At 33.5% G+C, this 20740-nt stretch overlaps 1 protein-coding gene across 1 annotated transcript; it reads left to right on the forward strand.

Annotated features, from left to right (window-relative positions):
• The first annotated feature begins 29 nt into the window (after positions 1-29).
• Positions 30-2343, forward strand: LOC105797271 (tubulin alpha-1 chain). Its single transcript, XM_012627227.2, has 3 exons — positions 30-208; positions 702-1307; positions 1404-2343. The coding sequence occupies exons 1-3, from the start codon at positions 116-118 to the stop codon at positions 2058-2060; spliced, it is 1356 nt and encodes a 451-aa protein (XP_012482681.1). The 5' UTR covers positions 30-115; the 3' UTR covers positions 2061-2343.
• Positions 2344-20740: the final 18397 nt, after the last annotated feature.

Below are 20740 nucleotides of genomic sequence, written 5' to 3' on the forward strand. Positions count from 1 at the left end.
CCCTCTCCCTACATAAACCCCCTCCCAATAACTTCGAATCCCATATCCACAGCGGCGTCTTGATACACGCCCCCTCTTACTTATATCATTCAATAATTTTCATCAACGAAGAAAAATGAGAGAGTGTATTTCGATTCACATTGGCCAGGCCGGAATTCAGGTCGGAAATGCTTGTTGGGAACTTTACTGTCTCGAGCATGGCATTCAGGTGATTTTTCGTTATTCTTGAATTATTAGATTCATTTCTCCTATTCTAGATTTCTTTTCTTCATTTTTTTTTTGGTTTACTGTGAATTTGTTCGATTTTATCTTATTTGTTGTTCGCGGTTAATTAGCATTCTTCTCTTCTAAATTGTAATTGAACTTATGAAATTAACTGATATGAACCAATTTTAATATTAGATTAACGGTTTCCATTACGTTAGATAATTTAGGCGAGATTCGGTTTCTAATTGTTGATTATGTTTCGTTGCATTTCTGTTTGTCTTATTTGTTTATATCTTTTTACAGTTTGATTTTGTTCGATTATATTTGAATTAATTGCGGTGAATCGAAACGCTGTTGTTGTAAATTGTAAAATTATAATGGAACTTATTAAATCAACAGATTTGACCAATTGAAATGATTTCTGTTGCAGCTGAATGATTCCTGTTTTGTTAGATCGTGATTTTTATTTCTGTTTTTGAAATGTATCTTTTCAGCCTGATGGCCAAATGCCTAGTGACAAGACTGTTGGTGGAGGAGACGATGCTTTCAACACCTTTTTCAGCGAAACCGGTGCCGGAAAACACGTCCCTCGAGCTATATTTGTTGATCTGGAGCCTACTGTTATCGATGAAGTGAGGACTGGAACATACCGCCAACTGTTCCACCCTGAGCAACTCATCAGTGGTAAAGAAGACGCTGCAAACAATTTTGCTCGTGGCCATTATACAATTGGAAAAGAGATTGTTGACCTCTGCTTGGATCGTATCCGAAAGCTTGCTGATAATTGTACTGGGCTCCAAGGGTTCTTGGTTTTCAGTGCTGTTGGAGGTGGTACTGGTTCAGGTCTTGGGTCTCTTCTCCTTGAGCGTCTCTCTGTTGACTATGGAAAGAAGTCGAAGCTTGGTTTCACTGTCTATCCTTCACCTCAGGTTTCTACATCTGTTGTAGAGCCTTACAACAGTGTGCTGTCCACACATTCACTCCTTGAGCACACTGATGTTTCTGTGCTTCTCGACAATGAAGCGATATATGACATCTGCAGGCGTTCCCTTGACATTGAACGGCCCACTTATACCAATCTTAACCGCCTCGTCTCTCAGGTAATGATAAGAATTCCTGCAAAACTTCTAGTCTTTATGTTATAAATGTGAAGAAATTTGTTCATTAATCGTGCTGTTTGGCGTTAATGTTTTCAGGTTATATCATCTCTTACCGCCTCTTTGAGGTTTGATGGAGCCCTGAATGTGGATGTGACCGAGTTCCAGACAAACCTGGTCCCTTATCCCAGGATCCATTTTATGCTTTCCTCCTATGCTCCTGTTATTTCAGCTGCAAAAGCTTACCATGAGCAATTATCTGTGGCTGAGATCACCAACACTGCTTTTGAACCCTCTTCCATGATGGCCAAATGTGATCCACGCCACGGAAAGTACATGGCTTGCTGTCTCATGTACCGAGGTGATGTTGTGCCCAAAGATGTGAATGCAGCTGTGGCTACCATCAAGACCAAGCGCACAATCCAATTTGTCGATTGGTGCCCCACCGGATTTAAGTGTGGTATCAACTACCAGCCACCAACTGTTGTTCCGGGTGGAGACCTTGCCGAGGTTCAGAGGGCAGTATGCATGATCTCTAACTCTACCAGTGTTGCGGAAGTGTTTTCTCGCATTGACCACAAATTCGATCTCATGTATGCCAAACGTGCCTTCGTGCACTGGTATGTTGGTGAAGGCATGGAAGAAGGAGAGTTCTCAGAGGCTCGTGAGGACCTTGCTGCCCTGGAAAAAGATTATGAGGAAGTTGGAGCTGACTCTGCCGAAGGAGATGAAGAGGATGAGGGAGATGAGTACTGAGCGAAGGTCAGGGACGACTACACCTTTACGACTATGATGTTGCTTTGGATTTTCAATGTTTTTTTTTTTTTTTTTTGGTTTTGGCAACTTTGGGTGATATTTCCAGTTCATGGTATTTTCAATAAACAAGTTTATCAAGGCTTTTACTATGCCAGGAACTCCATTGATTGAATGTGGAATGTTGATTTCCTGCTTGGGTATGGGATTCCAACTTTGATAAAAATGTATATGTATTTTATTTAAATAGTTTATATATATATATATATATAAGGCTTTAGTAAAACATATTTTTAATTTAGTTATAAAACATATTAGTATAAAAATAATATTAATCTAGTTATATAATCAGTTAAACCAGCAGAGGGGTCTGTTGGGCATGAAATGTTTTTCGAATCCATGACTTCCCCAGTCAAAGTATATGCAAAGATTATATATATATATAATATATAGCAAGCAACCAATCGATATATCAAAATGTTGAAGAGCACAATCATTTCAGATTGAACTCCGAGAAACTTAGACACCCGAATCCGAAAGAAAGTTTATTGTTTGTGGACATTTTATTACAAAGTAGACCTGTCCATGGGCCGGGCCGGGCCGAAAATATTAAATATATATATTTTTATTTTTAAAATATAATAGTTTTTTATTTTAAGTTTATTTATTTTCATTTCCTTGACTAGTGTTACAAAATAATAATAATAAAACATCAAGTTTGTTTTACTAATCAAATGTTAGATTTTGTTACAACAATTAATATAATTAATAATTTGATAAATTTACTAATTAAATGTTAGATTTTATTACAACAATTAATACAATTAATACAATTAATAATTTGATAAATTTACTAATCAAATGTTAGATTTTATTACAACAATTAATACAATTAACAATTAATAATTTGATAATTTTACTAACAATTAATTTTAATAACAATTAGTTTTAATTTTATTAAAAAACTAATTTTAATTTTAATTTTAATTAAAAACGGGCCGGGCCGGGCCGGGCTCAGCCCCATATTTTTTTTCTTGGTCGGGCTGGGCAAAATCTCAGCCCATATTTTTGGCGGGTGGGCCCGCCTAGTAAACGGTTGAAAATTTTTTGGGTCTGCCCAACCCGAACCTTACCATGGATGTGTCTATTACAAAGCTGTCATGAGCTTTTGCCGCCTTCATTTCATAAAACTGACTTTAGTTTGAACCGCCAAGGCTCCGCTCGATTTCCATTCTCTTCTTCATCAGTAAGGCATACTTGAAAGCCATATTCTGGTCCCCCCCGCAGGCGCTGCGAGATTGGTATAAAAGGTTCTCCTACATCACCTTGTCCTAGAACAAAGATGAGATTGGCTTATTACCTTTTGTGTGGCAAGACCAACCATGAGCAGCCCTCAATGCAGCTCCTGTGGAAACCATATCCGTCACTGTTGAAATAATGAAGTACAAGGTAATCAGCTAACTCAGATATTGGACTTATATGTCCTACGCATCTATGGTCTAAACCAAAATATAACAAAAGAAACTGATAAAGGTTCAAATTACAATATAAATTCATTTGTCAACCCAGAGTGAATGACAACATACCGGACCATCCCTTAGTATAAACATCACAACCAAAAATGGATGCAATTAACCCTAGAATGTGTTTGTTTTCCGTTGCTTTACCAGTAACAATAATTCGATTTGGAAAAGGCATTCCGATTCTTTCTGCGTGAGCATAAATAGCAAGAAGTTAGCCCTCAATCAATGCACAAATCTGCAAGCAAAAATCCATTGCTTTTCAACAAAGTGGCACGGTAAAAACTCTAAACCCATGTTGCTCCGACTTGTCAGTATTTTTGAAGCATCTGTGTTTAACACCGATGTCCGTTACATTTTCAGACATAGGTATCTGGGACACTCCAAATATAAGGAAAAACTTGGAGAAACCCATGGCGTATGCATGCTCATATCTAATACTTGCAAAATTCAAGTAACATAGGTAAAATGTCATCAGTATATAACATCACATCTATTTTATGTATGATTAACCCAGAAGGTTTATCAAACTTTTCCTCTTCTTTTACAATCTAGCCATCCAGTGTTCAAAAGTGAAGTTTTCACTACAAGTAGCGATATTAGCCAACTGAATGTGCAAAAAAGGCTTTTAGATGATTATTCAAGGCTTGGGAAACAAGCAAACTTAAACAAATTGAAAGATTGATTGACACTTAAGTTATTACTACATCGAATTTCTTGATTGTTATATGTTCATACGAATTACAATATTTAATTGGTTGAAGTGCATGCTAATAAATGATCATCATGTATTAGTAGCAAAACAACTATGCAAATAAACGAACTATTCAACAGGTGATCTCCTCACTAACAAGGAAAAAGAAAAGGCTCAAAACCCAACAGGCACAGGAGGAAGAAATTCATCTTCCTTCCTTATAAAAGAAACTGATCTTCCCATCTATTGCAGGAAATTGGAATGAGAAATAAAGAACAAATAACTTTGACATCAAGAAATGTCAGTAGGAGGACATATGTTAAGAATTGGCTTACATGCAGTTAAGGTTTTTTTTTCTCTTTTTTTTTTTGGAGTTGCAGCACGATAGCATGCTGTCTTTTGTTGTTTTTGTTACTTAGTTACATTTGAATTAAGTTAGTAAGATGTTTGTCGTGATTAGATGCTGATTGACTTGATTAAATCAGCTTAGCTATGTGTACAAGTTTAGTTTTATGAATTTCAAGATGTATCAGTAGTGTTAGGTAAGTATTAGGTGATAGTTTGCTTTTCACTCAAGCTAATTTCTTGTTTATATGTAAGCTTCAATTGACATATATTGATGATGAACTTTTCAACCATTTTTCATCTTTATTTTGGTCCTAAAACAAGCACTTGTTCTTCTTTTGTTATTCAAAAACACCAACAATTGGTATCAAGAGCCTGTTTCTTAGAGGGTCATCTTTTCTTTTCTATTTTCAAGTCAATATGACTTCATCTAGTTTCTCTTCAACTCTACCACCAGTGTTCAATGGTGAAAGCTACAACATTTGGGTAGTAAAAATTAAGACATACCTACAAGCATTTTACTTATGGGAGGTAGTGAATGCTGATATTGAACTACCACACTTGAGAGCTAACCCCACGGTAGCTCATATCAGACAACACTCTGATGATAGAACCAAGAGATAAAGGCAATGTCCTGCCTTCAAAACAGTGCGTCAATCTTGATTTTTACAAGGATTATGGCTTCTGATACTCTAAAGCAGGCTTGGGACAAGCTTAAAGAGGAGTTTCAAGGCACTGAGAAAACAGGACAGCAACAACTTATCAATTTGAGAAGGGACTTTGAACACTTGAAGATGAAGGAGACTGAAATGGAGAAGCAATACTCAGACAGGATCATGACTGTTGTGAACAATATAAGACTACTTGGGGACCAATTCAGTGAAAGCAGAATAGTGGAAAAGGTTATTGCAACCTTACCTAAAAGATATGAAGCCAAGATATCTTTCTTGGAAGACTCGAGAGATTTGTTAACAATCTATTTGACTGAGCTAATTAATACACTTTATGCTCAGGAAAAAAGAAGAGCCAATAGACAGAATGAGCATCATGAAGGTACATTTCAAGCCAAAAGCAAAGGAAGTTTGAGCTTCTCTAGTTACAAATGGAAGAAGAGTTGAACTAACAACAAAGAGAAGTCTAAAAGAAGAAAAAATATCCATCATGCTCTCATTGTAAAAGAAACTACTCATTTAGAAGCATATTGTTGGTTCAGGCCTAATGTGCAATGCAAAGCTTGTAAGCAGTTAGGCCATGTTGAAAAAGTTTGCAAAAAAAAAAAAAAGCCATGCTCAGGAGGAGCAAGTGTTTACAGTTTCTTGTTATGCAATCAGGAGAAAGAACATAAAATGGTGGTGCTTAATAGTGGTTGTACCAACCACATGACTCTTTATGCTAGTATCTTCAAGTGGATTGACAGAAACTTCAACTCCAAAGTGAATGTTGGAAATGGACAGTACATCAAAGTAGAAGGACAAGGAAAAGTGATGATTGACACTCCTTCAGGTACTAAACTTGTCTCAAATGTTCTTTTAGCACCTGAAATAGATAGAAATCTGCTAAGTATTAGTCAGTTACTTGAGAAAGGGTATTCGATTGTGTTTAAGATCAAAGAATGCTTGATTTGTGATCCAAGTGGATGTAAACTTATGTCTGTTAGTCCAAATCTCCAGTGAGGAAAATCTCGAACACACGAATGAAACTCGAACAGAAAAAGAAGAAATAGGATAAGGCTCCAAGGCATGTATCAAGCCACTCTTTAAGGTTATATTCGCCCCCACCTATCTTTGGTGTGCAAATGAGTTCCAAGCAAATTAACCTCGAGGATGCAATGAAGCCAATGACTATTTGCATTTTGCATTGGCAAGAATAGTCTACTACGCATTGAGCAATGTATAACAAGAAACTTAATTTCTACAAAGGATTTCTGCAGTAATACTTTATAGAATAATAAAATAATATTAGAAAATGAAAGAAGGAAAGAAAGAATATTAGAATTTGTTGGTGTGTTTTCCAAATGAAATCTCATTCCTATTTATAGGAATTTTCATGTCTCTTCATAGAGACATCTTTCTATAGGTGTCTTTCTGAATAATAATGTCTTTAAAAATAAACACATAATTATTCATTTAATATTATAACTATTTAAATAATATTATTTAAGCAGTTATAATTTTTTTTTCAAAAAATTAAATAACATAACTTGTGATTAATTGCACCCATTCATTTATAGTTATTGGAACACTATAAATATTTGAAAATGTTTCAACAATCTCCCCCCATCATCAAAATATTTAGATTTTGATATTATTGGAAATCAGTTTGCGTAAATGAATGTATCTTATGATTGAACCTACAATTAGAGAAAACATGTTAAAGTTAATCGAAATTGCATGGTAGACTAAACTTTGAACCAACTATTCTTTTTGAATAACCGAACACATCTCACACAATGATTTCAACATCGATCAATGCATAGTATCTAGGGACACTATTATGGCCATGTGTCTATGTCCTCTTTTCATGAGTGCTGTCAGAGCCAAGCCCTTGAGCTCTAGAAGCGGCCACACTTCCACTCACATAGGTAGATCCCATCAAGAGTGTTCTCGTAATTATAACACTCTAACATATTTATGTTATGGGTCCATTAAAAGTACATTACTTATCCTTCCCTTATCATTACGGGTACCTAACACTTTAATCTTAGGATGGATTTGTTTATAGTGCTAACAGTCACATGCCAATAATGTACCTTGTCTCATTGAAATCAAGACTTGACGTTATACCAAGCATTAAGTCGAGTTTATCACATGAGTGACTCTAATTAATGGGTTTGAGTCCTATCCCTTTTGAGGTTCTTTTTACTGCATCTCTAGCAAGACTTTTTTTTAAAAGGATTTGCCAAATTTTCACTGGACCTCACATAATTAATAGTGATCACTCCATCAGAGATTAATTGTTGGACATAACTATGTCTTAATCCAGTGTGTCTAGACTTTCCATTATATACTTGGCTATATGCCTTTTCTAGAGTAGCCTCACAATCATAACGGATAGAAATAGGTGAAATTGGCCTAGGCCATAAAGGTACATCATAAAGCAAATTTCTTAACCATTCTGTTTCTTTAGATACAATGGCTAATGCAATAAATTCTATTGCCATGGTGGAATCAGTAATACATGTTTGTTTCTTGGAACCCCAAGAAATGGCTCCTCCATCAACAATGAAGATCCATCCACTAGTAAATGCACGATCTTCCAAACTTGTAATCCAACTAGCATTTGAATACCCTTCTAAAACTGAAGGATATTCATTATAACACAATCCATAGTTAATAGTTTTCTTTAAGTACCTAAGTACTCTATTCAAAGCTTGTCAATGCAAACTACTTGGATTACTTGTGTACCTACTCAATTTCCCAACAGCATATGCAATATCTGGTCTTGTACAAGTCATTATGTACATAAGACAACCAATTAGACTTGCATATTTCAATTGATCAATTTTCCTACCAGCATTAGATACTAATTTTATTTGAGGATCCATGGGTGTAGATGCTAGTGTACAGTTGAAAAGATCAAACTTTTTAAGCATATTTTTAATGTAATGTGATTGTGATAAAGCTATAGTACTTTCATCTCGGGTTATTTTAATCCTAAGAATAACATATACTACACCCATATCCTTCATAGCAAAGTTGTTTTACAAGAATTTCTTTGTGATTTCTATTTGTTCCAAATCCGTGCCAAAAATGAGCATGTCATCTACATATAAGCAAATTATGACACCTTTTCCTTTTTCAAATTTGCTATATATGCACTTATTAGATTCATTTATTTTATAGCCATTAGCTAAAATAATTTTGTCAAACTTTTGGTGCCATTGTTTTGGTGCTTGTTTAAGTCTATATAAAGATTTAACAAGCTTACATACCTTATGCTCCTATCCTGGAACAACAAATCCTTCCGGTTGTTCCATGTACACTTCCTCTTCCAATTCACCATTTAAAAATGCAGTTTTAACATCCATTTGGTGAACAACCAAATTATATATAGAGGTAAGTGATATTAAGAGTCTGATTGTAGCAATTCTTGCTACTGGAGCATATGTATCAAAGTAACCAATACATTGTTTTTGTCTAAAACCTTTGGCTACCAACCTTGCTTTAAATTTATCAATGGTTCCATTGACCTTCATTTTCTTTTTGAAGATCCATTTACAACCTATTGGTTTGGAACCTGATGAAAGATCAATTAAGATCCAAGTTTGATTTCCCATTATTGAATCCATCTCATCATTTATTACTTCTTTCCAAACAGTAGAGTCTTAAGATTTTATTTCCTCTTCAAATGTAATAGGATCAGATTTAGTATTATAACAATAAGGTATCTTATTGCATATACTTTCACATTTTCCTTCTACAAGAAACATAATGAAATCTGGTTCAAAATCTTTGACCTTTTAATTCTTTTACTTCTTCTTAATTCTTGACAAGATTCATCATTATTATCAATTTGTTCCAATGGAATCTCATTCTCATTTGAAGAATTAATTAATTGTTGTAGTGTAATTGTCTTGAAATAGAATTAAATCTATTTTCATCAAAAGTAGCATCTCTTGATTCAATAACAATATTAATTGAAATTGAATCATTTGGTTCAATTACCATTAACCTATATGCCTTGCTATTATGTGCATATCCTATAAATATGCATTCAATTCCTCTTTCACCTAACTTTTTACGTTTAGGTGTTGGAACTTTGATAACAGCTCTACAACCCCAAACCTTCAAATAATTAAGGTTTGGTTTCCTTTTCCTCCATTGTTCATAGGGGGTTATTTTAGTTTCCTTATTAGGAACTCTATGCAATATATGACAAGTTGTTAGAACAGCTTCTCCCCAAAAACCTTGTCCAATACCTGAATATGATAACATTGAATTCACCATTTCAGTCAAGACTCTATTTTTCCTTTCAGCTACACCATTTTGTTGTGGTGTGTAAGGGGCTGAAACTTGATGGACAATTCCAGTAGATTCAAAATAACTTGGATTATAGTATTCTCCACCTCTATCCGATCTTAAGCACTTGATAAATGATTCACACTGAAGTTCAAATTCAGATTTATAAACTTTAAATTTATCAAGTGCTTCATCTTTTGAATGCAATAAATATACATAACAATATCTAGAACAATCATCAATAAAACTAACAAAATATTTCTTTCCATCTAATGTAGGAGTATTATGCATGTCACATAAATCACTATTGTATGAAATCAAGTAATTTTGTTTTCCTTTTAACCCGAGGGAAAGGGTTTCTTGTAATTTTAGTCAACATACATGTATTGCATTTTTAATATTATTATTAAAAATAGGAATTAAATCTAAGTTATACATGTCATTCAATTTTCTCGTAATTCAAATGACCTAATCAATAATGCCATAAACAAAAGATTCAACCATGTAAGCAGAAATAGTATTTTTATTCTTATTAATAATATTGAGTTTGAACATACTCTCATACATATAACGTTTTCCTACAAAAATTCCTCCCTTAGACAAAATAAACTTATCTACCTCAAAAACAAGTTTGAAACCAAACTTATTCAATAGACTTTCAGACACTAAATTCTTCCTAACTTCTGGTACATAATATACATCATTTACGGTTAAAACCTTTCCAGAAGTGAATTGTAGTTCAACAGACCCTTTGCCTTTGATTGCTGCGGTGGAAGAATTTCCCATGTACAAGACATTGTCATTTTCACATTGTGTGAACTTTGTCAACATGCTTTTGTCTTTGCACACATGTTTGGTTGCTCCGGTATCAATCTACCATGTATTATTATCTTGTGCCATATTAATTTCAAATATCATTGCAATGAATTTTTCGTTATTATCAGTCTTAGAAGATGATTTCTTCTTTAAAAAACGACATTCATTCTTGAAATGTCCCGGTTTACCACAATGATAGCATCAGCCCTTTTGTTTCTTTTTGAACTTAGGTGCTCTATCAGTCTGTTTGAACTTTCTCTTGAATGGTTTAGTAGTTTGTACTTCCTCCGTAACATGCACTTTGGCATTTTCAGAATTTAGGTTCTGATCTTGCTTTTGGTATTCTTCTTCAATACGAAGATGATTTGCCAAAGACTCAAGAGATATTTCCTCTTTCTTATGTTTTAGACTTCTTTTAAAGTCTTTCCAAGATAGAGGAAGTTTGTCTATTATGGAGGATACAACAATCATTGCATCCAATTTCATATCATATTGCTTGAATTGATTCAGTATCTTTTCAATATCACGGAATTGTTCCATAACAGAATGACCATTAACCATTTGATAATTATTGAAATGACTGACAAGAAATTTCTTACTTGTAACATCTTCGGTCATGTATCTTGTCTCCAATTTGTCCCATAATTCTTTAGCGGTGACCTCGTTTTGGTAGGTGTCGAACAGACCATCAGATAAACCATTCAATATGTGGCTCATGCACATGTAATCAGCATTGTCCCATTTTTGTCTTTCTCGGGTTGCAGCAACAGATCCATTTTCATTCTCTTCAATTCTTGGAGTATCCAAAACATAAGCAATCTTTAAAGTTGATAATAAGGAGTGCATCTTTTTCTGCCATCGTCAAAATTTGCCACCATCAAACTGATCAAGTTTGACAAAGTTGGAAGCCAACTCCTTTAGTGTTCCACTTTCATGTTTTGAGGTAGTCATCATGAAATGTAACTTTAAAATTGTTAGTCCAAATCTCCGATGACGAAAATCTCGAACACACGAACGGAACTCGAATAGAAAAAGAAGAAATAGGACAAGGTTCCAAGGCGTGTATCAAGCCCCTATCTTTAAGGTTATATTCACCTCTACCTATCTTTGGTGTGCAAATGAGTTCCAAGCAAATTAACCTCGAGGATGCAATGAAGCCAATGACTATTTGCATTTTGCACTGATGAGAATAGTTCACTACACACTGAGCAATGTATAATAAGAAACTCAATTTCTACGAAGGATTTCTGCAGTAATACTTTATAAAATAATCTAATAATATTAGAAAATGAAAGAATGGAAGAAAGAATATTAGAATTTGTTGGTGTATTTTCCAAATGAAATCTCATTCTTATTTATAGGAATTTTCATGTCTCTTCATAGAGACATCTATCAATAAGTGTCTTTCGAAAAATAATGTCTTTAAAATAAACACATAATTAATCATTTAATATTATAACTATTTAAATAATATTATTTAAATAATTATAATTCTTTTTCAAAAAATTAAATAACATAACTTTTGATTAATTGCACCCATTCATTTATAGTTATCGGAACACTATAAATATTTGAAAATGTTCTAACAATGTCAGTGGCCATGACTAATAGGAGCTTTGTTGTTAACTGGAATAAAGCAACTGCTAGTGCTTATACAACTACATTGGATAAGTTTGAATGGTAGCATAAAAGGATGAGTCATGTCAATTATAGATCCTTACTCCAGTTATCCAAGGAGGATTTGGTTGACAATTTTACAAAAATGGTTGAGAAACATGCGTTTGTGAAGTGTGCCAATTGGGAAAGCAAGCTCGGCTTTCATTCCCAACAAACAAGGCCTAGAGGGCCTCTGAAAAACTGCAGTTAGTTTACACTGAGGTGTGTGGTCCTCTGATGACTCAATCTTTGAATGCCAGTAGGTATTTCATCCTTTTCATTAATGATTATTCCATGTTTTATTGTGTTTATTTCCTTAAGATGAAATCATTGGTTGTGACACCCCAAACCCGATCGAGGCGAACCGGTCTGAATTCGAAGTGTTACATTAGCCACCTAAGTGACTCTCTGGCTAACAACCACCCAAGACACACCCCGACCTTATAACATCTCAAACTTATCTAAATATTAGTTATCTATTAATGCGAAAGCAAATTATGAGCCAATTTTAAACTTTTCCTAGGTAATTTAACATTAGGGAAATTTCATCATTTTACCACCTATGGTAAAACTAATCCAATTTTATATTTAAATATTTACCAACCTTCTTTTAGTCAAAATTTTGCAATCCAAAAAATTTCAGCTTAAACTGAGTTCATTTGCTATGTCTAATTCTAGTTTTACTATTATGGACTAAATTATAACAAATACAATCTATCAGAATCTACTCCAAATTAAAAATTAAATGTGTTTCTAACAAATTTTACCCATTACGAGACTAATCCTAAAATTTTACCAAGTTTCCTTATCATCTAGGGCTCTAATTAGACTAATCAATTTCCAGCACTAAATAGTAACTTTAACAAATTAGAATACCAATTTAAAAAGACAAAAATTTAAACCCCCAAAAACCCACACGGTCGTGTCCCCTAGCCCGTGTGTCATTAAATGCCCGTGTTCGTGTCATGAAAAACTTTTTGGTAGATCACACACGGTCGTGTGGAAATTTCACATGCTTGTGTACAACCCCTCACACTCTCGTGTGGACAGGCACACTCCCGTGTGAAAACCACTGCACCTATTTTTGCGAAAAACTCGATTTAAAAATTGATTTTGCATATTTTAATGACCAATTAAACCCAATTTAACTACAATTAATTAACATATATATACACATAACTTCAATTGAATTTATTAACATCAATTAAGCCTCAATTAAATAGAATTAAGCAATTAATTTCATGCACATCAAATACCGAATAAATCAAACAAGTAGTGTACCTTAGTCGTTAGTAAACCACTCCATGGGAAGGTTCATTTAAACAATTGTTAGTATAAATTTCATGCTTCACACACCGCGTTATTAATCACCTTGTTATCAAGCAACAATACACCCTAAATCAATCAATAATTAAACTCAAACATGCCTCAAAATTATTATAAAATCATTCAAAATAAATGTCCAAAGTCCATTTCCAACCAAAAATCAAACTAATTCCCGGGAGTTCCACAATATCCGACTATAGTCCCTAAAATGCATAATAAAGTCTCTACCAAGCCTAAATCTCTTAGAACTCTCTTGCTCGGCTCCTTAGCTCCTCAATCCCTACGAATATCTACACGAATATGAGGGTGTGAGCTTTACAAAGCTCAGTGAATGTTAATAAAAACAACAAGTAAATTAACATCTAATTCATGCTTAATTCACAACTAATCATTCACTAATTGTCAGCCAAAAATAATTAAACATGTCAATTTAATTTCCATAAGCATTTTTATTACCAAAAATCAATCATTCATGGCTTTCAATCATCAATTGATATAGCAACAATCATACATAAATATATTAGCATTCCTTTCTCATGGCTTAATTGAGTGATCATACATCAGATAAATGGATCTTCGAACTCCCACAAATATCAAATACAATCCATTGATTTGAGCGGGCCGAAGCACTCCCTTATAGCGCCTCAAGTAACCTATTGAGTGGAGACTCATGCTCAACACTCCCTTATCTACTCCAACAAATCAATCCACCTAGAGTCATATGCTCACAATGTCACAAATAAAGGTGAATACCCAAAAATCCTATAGCATGCCAACTATATCCAATGGATCCACCATGCATGTTTCCAATATATTCAATCAAACATAGCATAGAAATCAATCACTAGTGTGCTCAATTTAATGTGGCAAGATGCTTATGTGTAACATGTAACATAACATTTAATATCCAATTAAATCAAGCAATTCATTTTCCAATTTTCCATAATTAATTACCAATTGAAACATAACATATAATTATCAAAAATTTTAGTAACATGCTTAAAATCATCCTTAAATTTAATTTAATTAAATAGCACTACACCACCCAAAAATTCACTTACCATTTTTTTCAATACAAATTCAATTTTTTTGCACATTTAATTCCAATCTTGCAAAATCAACCATTCATCCATAATTATTTAATTTTAATCATTAATAAAGGTATTAATTAAACACACTTGAAGGTCAATTTACCAAATCACCCTTAGAAACACTCACCTCACAATTTTATTCTATTACAACAAGTGATCAACTAGGCAATTTCGAGCTTCAATTATAGTTTATCTCGGTCCTCTTCAAGATTTGGAGCTTCAACAAAGGTAAAGTAGACATTACCACCTTTCCAAAGCTATATTAAACACAATTTTAATTAACTATGCTAATAGAAATTCACTCACAAAGATACTTTACCGAATTTGTAACATCAAGTCGAAAACTCGATTCCTCACAAAATCGACCTCTCCAACCCTCCTAATCACTTCCAAATATCAATATTAAACCAATTACACATAAACTAAGCATCAATTTCACATTTAAACAATTTCAAAAAAATCTAGAAAATTAATTCAAGAAGATGATGAAATTCAGATTTCTTCAAATTACCTCACAAATCATGTTTGATCTTGATAAATAAGACCAAAAACCTTCTAATAGATCCATTTTGAGTTGGAACATCCATTTATTTGTGTATTTCCTCTCAAAATTCAAGATCCACCATTAAAGCACCTTAAACTTTTGAAGAAAATAACATTGATAAAAAAAATCCTTGAATTGACTCTCAAATCATGCAAAAATGCTAGTCTTCATAAAAACAAGTTTAGGAATAATAATTACCTTTGATTTGTTCTAAATCCTTTGATTGAGAATCTTGATTCAAGAATCTTGAGAAATTTCAGAATATTTTTTGCTACTTTTTAGAATAATTTCGGGTGAATTGAGAGAGTATTTTGAGAAGGAAAATTGTTAGATCTATTCTCTAGTTATAGATCTTTAAAACCATGAAAAGAAAATGAAATTTATAACTCTCTAATATGATGTAAATGGTGTGAAAAGTAGGCTAGATGCATTGTTTTTAAAGTTGAAACAACCCACCAGAATTTAAAAATTAGAAAATTTGCCTAATGGCCACTCCCACATTTCCCTTGTTTTACCATTTAGTCTTTTTCCTCCAAAATTTTGAATTTTAAGGTTTAATTGTCAAATAAATACCCTAAATTTTCCTTTTTTTTACAATTAAACCCAATTTAATTAATATTTAAATTTAGCTCAAATTAACTCCCAATAAAAATTATTTTAAAATTCTTTTTCGACCCAAATTAATTATTTTCACTTATAATTATTTAATTACTTTAAAATTCATTTTCCAAAATTATTTTTATTTTTTCGGATTATTTTTTAATCGATTTTAGATGAAATTAACCTTCTAAATTAAATTAAATATTACTAGAAACACCATAAATTCCTAGTTTCACACTTAGAACCCAAAAAATATACCTGAAACTTCTAGACTTGGTTTAGGGATATTACAGTGGTTGCTTCTATATTTTGGAAGTTCAAAGTAGCAGTTGAAACTCAATCAAGTTGCAAGCTTACAATTGTAAGGTCACACAATGGGACATAATACACTTCTGATTTGTTTTAAAAGTTTTGTGAAGAGTCAAGGGTTGAACATCAACTCACCTACACAAACACACCTCAACAAAACGGTGTTAGTGAAAGAAAGAATCGAACTCTGATGGATATGGCCAAATGTCTCATGTTTGAAAGAAATTTACCAAAATATTTCTGGGCTGAAACAGTGAGCACTACTGTCTACCTTCAAATCAGACTACCAACCAAAGCTTTGCTGGACAAAACTCCATTTGAAGCTTGGTTTAGATTCAAACCCTCGGTTGCACACTTAAAAATCTTTGGTTGCATCTGTTATGCATATGTTCTTGCTGTTAAGAGGGAAAAATTGGAAAAAAAGGCTCAACTAAGCATTTTTGTGGGATATAACAATGTCAAGAAGAGTTACAGAATACTTGATCCATCAACTTACAAGGTGTTTGTAAGTAGGGATGTATTGTTTGATGAGAAGTTAACATGGAACTGGGATAAAGCTGAGCTAGAAAATGTTATTGAAGATTTAGTAACTAGGTCAAATGAAGTTGATCAGTTTGAGCAAGAAATGGATTTTGATGATTTGCCTGTCAGAGGAACCAGATTAATCAGTGAGGTGTATAAAAGGGTTGATATAGAAGCTATTGAGCCATTCAATTATGAAGAAGTAGAAGTATTACAAGTCTGGAAGGAAGCAATGTTGGATGAAATGAAAATGATTCACAAGAATCAAAACTGTGAGCTGGTTGGAAGGCCAGTTCACAAGAAAGTCATAGAGGTAAAATGAGTGTTTAGAGCCAAACACAATGCTGATGGAAACTTGAATAAGTTGAAGGCAAGGCTAGTTGAGAAGGCTTCAGAAAAAAGTATGGTGTTGACTACTTTGAAACCTTTGCACCTGTGGAAAATTAGATACTATAAGACTTTTGCTTCCTTTGGCAGCTCAAAGACAGTAGAAGATACATTAACTTAATGTGAAGTCTGCTTTCCTTAATGGATTCCTGAATGAGGAGATATATGTTGAACAACCAGATGGTTTCAAGGTGGCTAGTAAAGAAACAAAAATGTAAAAGCTTAAAAAGACTTTGTATGGCTTAAAACAAGCACCAAGGGCCTAGTATGACAAAATCAATGGCTATATGTCAAGCTTGGGATTCAAAAGAAGCATCAGTGAGCTAACTTTGTATGTGAAAAAAAGTTAAAGATGAAACTCTTTTAATAGTGTCCTTGTATGTGGATAACTTGCTAGTGACTAGTGGGAGTGATGAATTGCTAGCAGAGTTCAAAAGGCAAATGGAGAATGTGTTTGAAATGTCTGATCTTGGTGAAATGACCTACTTTCTTGACATTGAGGTATCTCAAACTTAGCAGGGCATTTTTATAAGTCATAAGGCCTTTGCCTTAAAGATTTTGAACAAATTTTGCATTCAAAATTGCAAAGCAACTAGTACTCCAGTTGTTATTAGTGAAAACTCACGAGCTAATGTGATTTTGAAAAGGTAAATGAATCTGGTTATAGAAGCCTTATAGGGTGTTTACTCTATGTAACAACCTCAAGGCCTGATATAGTATTTGCTGTCAGCCTTTTGTCTAGATTCATGCATTGTTGCAATGTGACAATGTGACTCACTTGCAAGTAGCAATGAGGGTTCTGAGATACATCAAAAGGACTCTAAGCTAGAGAGTCAAGTTCACCAAGGTTGATGACATGAAACTTTTTGGTTTTGTAGATAGTGATAGGCTAGATCCGTTGATGATATGAAGAGTACTTTAGCGTACTTCTTTACCTTAGGATCAATTATTTTCTATTGGAGTTTGAAAAATCAAACCATAGTAGCTCAATCGATAGCTAAGGCTGAATATGTTGCAGCTGCTACAGTTGTTAATCAAGCCATTTGGCTTAGGAAAATATCGGTTGATTTGAACTTGGAGCAAAAAGAAGCAACAGAGATTAAATGTGACAATCAATCTGCTATTGCAATTGCAAAAAATCAAGTGTTTCATGGTAAAACTAAGCGGTTCAAGATTAAGTTTCATTTTGTTAAAGAAGTGGAGCAATCATATAAGATCAAGCTGGTTCATTTCCATTTTGAAGATCAATTGGAAGACATCTTGACAAAACCTCTCGGAGCAGCAAGGTTTGAGAACTTAATAGCCAAGTTGGGAGTTTGCAGCATGAAAGCCAATGAGAAGTGTTAAGAATTGGTTTGCTTGCAGCTAAGTTTTTGTGTAATTGCAACATGATAGCATGTTGTCTTTTGTTGTTTTTTTTTACTTAGTTACATTTGAACTATTAAGATGTTCGTTGTGATTAGGTGTTGATATTTAGTGAGCTCTTTAGTGAGCACAAAGACCTGCAATATGGAAGCATAAATAATATTTTACAATATAAAGCAACAGAAAAATCGAACATAAATACTTTTTGTCATTGCCTAAGCCAAATCCCAAAACCCAAATGTTGTTACACTACTGTTGAGCATGTCAAACCACCAACGAGGTCGTTGAATTTAGCCGCATGAAAAATTGAAAAAATTCAAAGTTTTCTAAATACTCGAAAACCTCATTAGATGGAATATTTTCAAAAATTTGTTTTTGGTGCTCAGAGACCTTTAAGCTAGTTAGTATTTATAGTGGTGGTTCCCCATCAAAAACCATCAATCCTCCTATCACACATATACCCACTACAACATAAACAAAGTAGTGGGCAACAAAAGTGGGAGGCATGAGAAACGTGGGAATGACCCTACGAACCATAAGGAGTTCCAACATTCTCCCACTTGGTTCGTATTGCCCATGAAAACTTAAAGTCGAAACATAATACACAAATCATGGCAATATTTTCTCTTAAAATTTGAGTAGTATCTTCCATGTATCACAATATACCATGTCTCAACGCTTTATCCCAAATTTCTTAATGAATAAACACAATATTTATTCCAAGTCCAAACTTTAGTGACATTTCTCGAAATAATCAAATTAATGTGTGCATAAAATATGAGAAACATCAAACTTAACAGAGTTTCTTTATAATAGTTCTTATAACAAAATTTACAAGGAGGGAACACGTCCCATAGTGAAAACATGATCCTTAAAATTGAATAGTGGCATGCCTTTAGTCAAAGGATGACCTAACATCTGCTTAGTGTTAATGTGCTCAATGACCACTTTCTTTTCTTTAACATGTTCCCTTATGACTGGATACTTAATGTTGATATGTTTACTTCGACTTCCACTTTTGTTATTCTTAGTGACCACCTATAAACGAGTTATCATTTATAGTAAAAATAACACCAAAATATATATTAATTAATTCGGTGACGTCCACAAGTGCACGAATCAAATTGTAATATAGTATAGTTTACAATGAAACACTTGGAAGTATTCTGAGGATCGTACCCCAGGGAGGATGAAATAAATCTATAAAAACCTTTTTACAATAAAAACTCTAAATAGTAATAATTAATTCCTATATTACGACAAATCATAAAATAGATTAATGAGAGAAATTAAATAATTAAAATAAATAAAAATGAGAAAATAAATAAACGACTTAAATCACTAAAACCAATTAGGAAGATTAACTCGCTGTAGGGTTTATAATTAACTTCATATTTGGGTTTTAAGGGGGACTAACTATCGATTAACCAATTACCTCCCAGCCTCTAACTAATTAATTGATTGGTTAATACTTGTTTATCTCTCGACCTCACTTTCTCAACTAGGATAAACTACTATTTACTTAGTTCGACTCATCCCCCAATATCGTCTAAACTATGATATCTTTCTAAGGTTTAGGGTTGTCAAGCTTAAGGTTTAAGAATGCATAATTTATACCAACTAATCCTCTCGAGAAACCCTAAATCCTCCATTAATCACATTCCTGTCCACTTGCTAATCTCCCCTAAAGGATTTAGCCACTCATGTTATTAATAATTATAATCTCAATTGAAATAAACATGTAAAAAACACAAATAAATCAGAAGAGATAAAAGATTAGAATAATCCTGGATTGACGTCGAGTAGAAGAACAGAGTAGTAAATCGTTTGATTGGAATAACGGAATATGATTGGAATAACGGAATATGTTGCTTGTGAAGAAGAAATAATCCGGATACTTTAATTAAATAGAAGAACTCTTGAATCGAAACCGATTCCAAGAGGAAAAATAAAGAGTTTAGAAAAGCCAAAAGAAAATTAATTTAATCCTACTCTTAAACTACTAGGCTTTTTATTGCATATAAGATGACTTGGTTATATCAAACCCAAATTAGGTCTTCGACATGTCCTAGGTCTTCGTATAAAGTTGATCCTGTGGACGAAAATAACTTTGACATACTTGGGCAGCAAGTCGACCTATGTCACGCCATAGCCCTTGCATGGCATGACACGACATGTGTTTTGTGCCTTGTATCGTCTGTTTCATGCTTTGACGGCTCCAGAAGCTTGTGCATCACTCGTCCTTTGCTTCCACACCAATTCGGCTTATAAATCATCTGTTGAGTACGATTCATATTTCAGTCAAATTTGAGAGATAATCTCCTAGTTAAACACTATTTATTTGTTTCAATTGAACTCTAATTAGTCTATATTATTTTATTATTATTTGACCTACGAATTTAGCCTATAAATAGGCTCTTTTACAACCTTAGAAAATACACTTATTAAATATTAGAACTCATAACACTTTTGGAGAATTTTGTATTTACATTTTTTGGGTTCTTTATTTTTGGGTTTCGGGGTTTAGTTTTTATCTCCATCTTTTATACT

Source organism: Gossypium raimondii, chromosome 3, assembly GCF_025698545.1.
Source record: "Gossypium raimondii isolate GPD5lz chromosome 3, ASM2569854v1, whole genome shotgun sequence".
NCBI classification, from domain to species: Eukaryota; Viridiplantae; Streptophyta; class Magnoliopsida; order Malvales; family Malvaceae; genus Gossypium; species Gossypium raimondii.

Bases quoted from the DNA above. Each gene is read 5' to 3' on its own strand.
- LOC105797271 (XM_012627227.2), top strand. From the start codon at position 116: ATGAGAGAGTGTATTTCGATTCACATTGGCCAGGCCGGAATTCAGGTC. The intron at 209-701 runs GTGATTTTTCGT...GTATCTTTTCAG, and splicing joins GTCTCGAGCATGGCATTCAG to CCTGATGGCCAAATGCCTAG. The intron at 1,308-1,403 runs GTAATGATAAGA...TAATGTTTTCAG, and splicing joins TTAACCGCCTCGTCTCTCAG to GTTATATCATCTCTTACCGC.